At 45.1% G+C, this 7,447-nt stretch overlaps 1 protein-coding gene across 2 annotated transcripts in view; it reads left to right on the forward strand.

Moving 5' to 3' along the window:
* The window catches only part of VHL (von Hippel-Lindau tumor suppressor), a 10,649-nt gene extending 3,967 nt beyond the window's left edge, over positions 1-6,682 (forward strand). Inside the window, exons 2-3 of one of the 2 annotated variants that reach the window (XM_032149689.2) lie at positions 1,017-1,139; positions 4,074-6,682. In XM_032149689.2, coding sequence (XP_032005580.1) covers positions 1,017-1,139; positions 4,074-4,252 — 302 coding nt within the window. In that variant the 3' untranslated portion in view covers positions 4,253-6,682. The remainder of the gene's footprint in view (positions 1-1,016; positions 1,140-4,073) is intronic. The other variant, XM_032149690.2, reaches the window with a different exon arrangement.
* Positions 6,683-7,447: the final 765 nt, after the last annotated feature.

A 7,447-nucleotide genomic window follows, 5' to 3' on the forward strand; every position in this document is an offset into this window, starting at 1 on the left:
TACTGAAAATACAAAAAATTAGCCAGGCGTGGTGGTGGGCACCTGTGGTTCCAGCTACTTGGGAGGCTGAGGCAGGAGAATGGCATGAACCCGGGAGGCGGAGCTTGCAGTGAGCTGAGATTGTCAGCTCTCAGCTCTTTGAGACTGAGATCGTCAGCTCTCAGCTCTTTGAGACTGAGATCGTCAGCTCTCAGCTTCTTTGAGACTGCGTCTCAAAAAAAAAAAAAAAAGAAAAGAAAATTCTGGTATAATTTACATACAGTAAAATGCACAGATCTTAGGGTTTGATGAATTTTCTCTCGACGTGTTTTTGCACTTCCTTGTTTTTGAGAAGCACTGATTTGAGGAGTCAGTGGCTTTCTCTCTTTAATTTTCAGGGTTTGCTGTGATTTGCAATCACGTACTTGACCTAGGCTTCCCTTTTCCACCATGGTAGCAGAAAGGGCATGGGATTTAGAGCTTCAAGTATGTGCTCTTTGCTTATTGTCTTATACCTTGAGCATGTCACTTCCCCTCTCAGACCTGTTTTCACATCTGTAAATGGATCTGTTGTGAGGACTGACTGAGATAATGTTCCTAGAAGGGCTTTGTATGATATTTAAGCAGAATGAGAGGTAAGCTTTTTTTGTAGGTCAGGGGAAATGGAGAAAATAGGTGCCCTGACTCAGACCAGTCTGGCTTTTTTTTTTTTTTGGAGATGGAGTCTTGCTCTGTCGCCCAGGGTGGAGTGCAGTGGCTCGATCTCGGCTCACTGCAAGCTCCGCCTCCCAGGTTCACGCAATTCTCCTGCCTCAGTCTACCGAGTAGCTAGGACTACAGGTGCTCGCCACCACACCCGGCTAATTTTTTTGTATTTTTAGTAGAGACGAGGTTTCACCACGTTAGCCAGGACGATCTCAATCTCCTGACCTCATGATCCACCCGCCTCGGCCTCCCAAAGTGCTGGGATTACAGGCGTGAGCCATCGCGCCCGGCCACCAGTGTGGCTCTTTAACAACCTTTGCTTGTCCTGATAGGTCACCTTTGGCTCTTCAGAGATGCAGGGACACACGATGGGCTTCTGGTTAACCAAACTGAATTATTTGTGCCATCTCTCAATGTTGACGGACAGCCTATTTTTGCCAATATCACACTGCCAGGTACTGATGTTTTTTACTTTTTAAAAAGATAAGGTTGTTTGTTGTAGTAAGTACAGGATAGGCCACTTGAAAAATTAAGCCCAGTCCTCAATTTTTGCCTGATAGCAGGCAAGGTATCCAATCTTTTTGTATCCTATTCTCTACCATAAATAAAATGGAAGTGATGTATTTGTATGTTCTGTGTTAAAGATGTTAATGGTGTCTCAAAAGCACTTTGGGCTCTTAAGAGACAAGCGAAATTAAAGTACCATATCATAGGTTAGTTTTGTAGAATTGTAGAATTATGAATGCCTTTTGTTTCCCTGGCCGAATTGTGCCTTGGAGTTCCAGGAGAACAATGTGTAGAGCATGAGATATTTTGGCTTATTTGTTGTTGACTTCTAATGTTTTTTATCTTTTTGAGACAGAATCTCGCTGTGTTGGCTAGGCTGGAGTGCAGGGGCGCAATCTCGGCTCACTGCAACGTCCGCCTACTGGGTTCCAGTGATTCTCCTGTCTCCCGAGTAGCTGGGACTACAGGCGTGTGCCACCCACTCCACCAATTTTTTGTATTTTTAGTAGAGACGGGGTTTCACTGTGTTAGCCAGGATGGTCTCCATCTCCTGACCTCATGATCTGCCCGCCTCAGCCTCCCAAAGTGCTGGGATTACAGGCGTCAGCCACAGCACCTGGCCTATGTATTTTTACACTTGATCTTAGCCAAAAGGCCGAGAAGCGATGGCCTATGTATTTTTAATTTAACACAATCAAGCTCACAGTGCCAGTCAGAGGTGTTTTTTTTTTTAATTTTTATTTTTAGAGAGTCTCACAGTGTCATCCAGGCTGGAGTACAGTGGTGCGATTTCAGCTCACTGCAACCTCTGCATCCCGGGTTCACGTGATTCTCCTGCCTCAGCCTCCTGGGTAGCTGGGGTTATAGGTGCCTGTCACCACACCTGGCTAATTTTTGTATTTTTAGTAGAGACGAGGTTTCACCATGTTGGCCAGGCTGATCTTGAACTCCTGACCTCAGGTGATCCACCCACCTCAGCCTCCCAAAGTGCTGGGATTACAGGCGTGAGCCACCGTGTCCTGCCTGGTTTTTTTTTTTTTTTAATCATTGAAGATTGGTATAATACTTCGCTATTTGTTTGAAGCTCAAATGATTTTATCAAGGTAAACCCTGATAAACTGATGTTCCTGTGGGTAAAAAAAAACTCACTGAAGACCAGCAATGTGTGGTGGCTCATGCCTCTAATCATGCCTGAAATCATGCCTGTAATTCCAGCACTTAGGGAGGCTGTGGCCAGAGGGTTGCTTGAGACCAGGAGTTCTTAACCAGCCTGGACAACAGAGTGAGACCCCAGCCTGGACTGGACAACAGAGTGAGACCCCAGCTCCACACACACAAAAAAATTTTAATTACCTGGGCATCTTAGCATATGCCTGTAGTCACAGCTATTTGGGAGGCTGAGGTGAGAGGATCCCTTGAGCCCAGAAGTTTGAGGCTGCAGTGAGCCATGGTCACACCACTGCACTCCAGCTCAGGTGACAGAGTGAGACCCTGTCTCAAAAAAAGAAAAAAAAAAACAAACCCCCCAAATACATGGGTTTCATAGGACTCAAACTAATATGTGTGTATAGATCCTGCTTTAAGGAAGTAGATATATAAAAATGAGCATTGCTGAGTTAAATTTGGTAAATTTGCCTTATAGAATACCCTTAAAGAGTATGTTTCCAGTGAGTGTAAAATAGGAATTGGGATACCCAATTCAGTTGTACTAGATTTTCTAAGTACACATTGTTTAGGTTATGTGTTTTGTGACTACCACCCCAAAACTAATAACCACCCTTTTTTTTTTTTTTTTTTTGAGACACAGTCTTACTGTGTCACCCAGGCTGGAGTGCAGTGGCGTGTGATCTTGGCTCACTGCAACCTCTGCCTCAGGTTCAAGCAATTCTCCTGCTTCAGCAGCTGGGACTACAGGTGTGCACCACCAAGCCTGGCTAATTTTTTGCATTTTAGTGGAGACGGGGGTTTCACCATGTTGACCAGGCTGATCTTGAACTCTTGAGCTCAGGCAGTCTGCCTGCCTCAGCTTCCTAAAGTGCTAGGATTACAGGCGTGAGCCACCGCACCCAGCTCACCATTTTATTTATTCATAATTCTGTAGTCCAGGCTGGGCTCAGCTAGGCAGTTACTCTGCTGGTGGTAGCCATTGGTGTGGCTGCCTTTTGCTGGCAGCTGGGGGCTGGGCCTGTCCCTCTTTTTTTTTTTCTCTTTTTTCTTTTTTTCGAGATGGGGGTCTCACTCTGTCACCCACGTTGGAGTGCAGTGGCATGATCTTAGGTCACTGCAACCTCTGCCTCCAGGGCTCAAATGATCCTCCCACCTCAGCCTCCACAGTCGCTGGGACCACAGGCATGTGCCACCATGCCCGGCTAATTTTTTGTATATTTTGTAGAGACGGGGTTTCGCCATGTTGCCAGGCTGGTCTCGAACTCGTGAGCTCAGGCGATCTACTCATGTCGGCCTCCCAAAGTGTTGAGATCACAGGCATGAACCGCCATGCCTGGCCAGGGCCTGTTCCTCTTTATGTGGTCTCTCTAGCAGGGTAGCTCAGGGCTTTCAAAAGTATAAAAGCAGAAGTCGACAGGCCTTTTTAAGGCTTCGGCCCAGAATTGCCAGTGTCGCTTCATCCACATTCAGTTAGTTAAAGCAATCACAAGCCTAGCCCATTTCAAGGCAAAATTACTAAACAGAGGCATGAACACCATGAGGTGTCCATAGGGGGGCATCAGCATAACACACTGCCACATACACGCACTCACTTTTTTTCTTTAACCTAAAATGAGATCCATCAGTAGTAAAAGTAGTTGTTGGCAAAGCCTCTTGTTCATTCCTTGTACTGAGACCCTAGTCTGCCACTGAGGATTTGGTTTTTGCCCTTCCAGTGTATACTCTGAAAGAGCGATGCCTCCAGGTTGTCCGGAGCCTAGTCAAGCCTGAGAATTACAGGAGACTGGACATCGTCAGGTCACTCTACGAAGATCTGGAAGACCACCCAAATGTGCAGAAAGACCTGGAGCGGCTGACGCAGGAGCACATTGCACATCAACGGATGGGAGATTGAAGATTTCTGTTGAAACTTACACTCTTTCATCTCAGCTTTTGATGGTACTGATGAGTCTTGATCTAGATACAGAACTGGTTCCTTCCTCAGTTTCAAAGTGTCTCATTCTCAGAGTAAAATAGGCACCATTGCTTAAAAGAAAGTTAACTGACATACTAGGCGTTGCGGTGTTTAGGGGCAAACATCACAAAATGTAATTTAATGCCTGCCCATTAGAGAAGTATTTATCAGGAGAAGGTGATGGCATTTTTGCTTCCTAGTAAGTCAGGACAGCTTGTATGTAAGGAGGTTTGTATAAGTAATTCAGTGGCAATTGCAGCATATCGTTTAATTTTAAGAAGGCATTGACATCTGCTTTTAATGGATGTATAATACATCCATTCTACATCCGTAGTGGTTTGTGACTTGTCTGCCTCCTGCTTTGGGAAGACTGAGGCATCCTTGAGGCAGGGACAAGTCTTTCTCCTCTTTGAGACCCCAGTGCCTGTACATCATGAGCCTTCAGTCAGGGTTTGTCAGAGGAACAAACCAGGGGACGCTTTGTTAGAAAGTGCTTAGAGGTTCTGCCTCTATTTTTATTGGGGTGTGGGAGAGGGGACCTTAAAATGCGTACAGTGAACAAATGTCTTAAAGGGAATCATTTTTATAGGAAGCACTTTTTATAATTTTCTAAGTTGTGCACTTTTCTCGGTCCACTCTTGTTGAAGTGCTGTTTTATTACTGTTTCTAAACTAGGATTGACTTTCTACAGTTGTGATAATAGCATTTTTGTAACTTGACATCTGCACAGAAAATAGAAAATCTGCATGTTTGATTATAGTATTAATGGGCAAATAAGTTTTTGCTAAATGTGAGTATTTCTGTTCCTTTCTGTAAATATGTGACATTCCTGATTGATTTGGGTTTTTTTGTTGTTGTTGTTTTGTTTTTTTGAGATGGAGTCTCGCTCTTGTCACCGGGGCTGGAGTGCAGTGGCACCATCTTGGCTCACTGCAACCTCTGCCTCCTGGGTTCACGTGATTCTCCTGCCTTAGCCTCCTGAGTAGCTGGGATTACAGGCGTCCACCACCACGCTGGCTAATTTTTGTACTTTTAGTAGAGACAGTGTTTCGCCATGTTGGCCAGGCTAGTTTCAAACTCCTGACCTCAGGTGATCTGCCCACCTCAGCCTCCCAAAATGCTGGGATTACAGGCGTGTGGGCCACCGCGCCTGGCTGATTCAGCATTTTTCATCAGGCAGGACCAGGTGGCACTTCCACCTCCAATCTCTGGTCCTACCAGTGGATTCATGGAGTAGCCTGGAATGTTTCATAGTTTTCTAAATGTACAAATTTTTTTTTTTTTTTTTTTTTTGAGACAGAGTCTCACTGTCGCCCAGGCTGGAGTGCAGTGGCGAGATCTCGGCTCACTGCAGGCTCCGCCCCCCCGGGGTTCACGCCATTCTCCTGCCTCAGCCTCCCTAGTAGCTGGGACTACAGGCGCCGGCCACCACACCTGGCTAATTTTTTGTATTTTTAGTAGAGACGGGGTTTCACTGTGTTAGCCAGGATGGTCTCGATCTCCCGACCTCGTGATCCACCCGCCTCGGCCTCCCAAAGTGCTGGGATTACAGGCGTGAGCCACCGCGCCCGACCCTAAATGTACAAATTCTTATAGGCTAGACTTAAATTCATTAACTCAAATTCAATACTTCTATCAGACTCAATTTTTTGTAACTAATAGCTTTTTTTCCCATTTTTATTCTACTACTTCCCTAATAGCTTTTAAAAAAATCTCCCCAGTAGAGAAACATTTGGAAAAGACAGAAAACTAAAAAGGAAGAAAAAAGATCCCTATTAGATACACTTCTTAAATACAACCACATTAACATTTTGAGCTATTTCCTTTCAGCCTTTTTAGGGCATATTTTGGTTGGTTTTTACACAGTTGAGATTGTACTGTTTATACAGTTTTATACCCTACTTTTTCATTTAACTTTGTAACTTAAATATTGCTCTATGTTATTATAAGCTTTTCACAAACATTAGTGTAGTCTTCCTTTTATAATTAATGTTTGAGGGTATTTCTTGGCATGCATCTTAATTCCTTATCCTAGCCTTTGGGCACAATTCCTATGCTCAAAAATGAGAGTGATGGCTGGCATGGTGGCTCCTGCTTGTAATCCCAGTACTTTGGGCAGCCAAGGTCAGAGGATTGCTTGAGCCCAGAACTTCCAGATGAGCCTGGGCTCATAGTGAGAACCCATCTATACAAAAAATTTTTAAAAATTAGCATGGCGGCACACATCTGTAATCCTAGCTACTTGGCAGGCTGAGGTGAGAAGATCATTGGAGTTTAGGAATTGGAGGCTGCAGTGAGCCATGAGTACGCCACTGCACTCCAGCCTGGGGGACAGAGCAAGACTCTGCCTCAAAAAAAAAAAAAAAAGAATCAGGCTGGGCATGGTGGCTCACGCCTGTAATCCCAGCACTTTGGGAGGTCAAGGTGGGCAGATCTCCTGAGGTCAGGAGTTCGAGACCAGCCTGGCCAACATGGTGAAACCCCGTTTCTGCTAAAAGTACAAGAATTAGCCAGGTATGGTGGCACACGCCTGTAATCCCAGCTACTCAGTAGGCTGAGGCAGGAGAATTGCTTGAACCCAGGAGGCGAAGGTTGCAGTGAGCTGATATCACACCATTGCACTCCAGCCTGGGTGACAGAGCGATACTTTTGTCTCAAAAAAAAAAAAAAAAATTCAAATCAGAGTGAAGTGAAGGAGACACTCCACAGTTTTCCTTCTACTCGAAATTTCAACTGATTTTAGCTCCTTCTTTCAACATTCAACAAATAGTCCTTTTTTTTTTTTTTTTTTGAGATGGAGTCTCGCTCTGTTGCCCAGGCTGGAGTGCAGTGGTGTGATCTCTGCTCACTACAAGCTCCGTCTCCTGAGTTCAAGTGATTCTCCTGGCTCAACCCTCCTGAGTAGCTGGGATTATAGGCGCCTGCCACCATGCCTGGCTAATTTTGTATTTTTAGTGGAGACGGGGTTTCACCATGTTGTCCAGGATGGTCTTGATCTCCTGACCTCGTGGTCCACCCACCGCAGCCTCCCAAAGTGCTGGGATTACAGGTGTGAGCCACCACGTCCAGCCGGCTTTTTTTTTTAAGCTGTCTTTGTGTCAGAATGATAGTTCATGTTCCTCTTGTTAAAACATG

Source organism: Hylobates moloch, unplaced genomic scaffold (assembly GCF_009828535.3).
Source record: "Hylobates moloch isolate HMO894 unplaced genomic scaffold, HMol_V3 SCAFFOLD_4, whole genome shotgun sequence".
Taxonomy (NCBI): Eukaryota; Metazoa; Chordata; class Mammalia; order Primates; family Hylobatidae; genus Hylobates; species Hylobates moloch.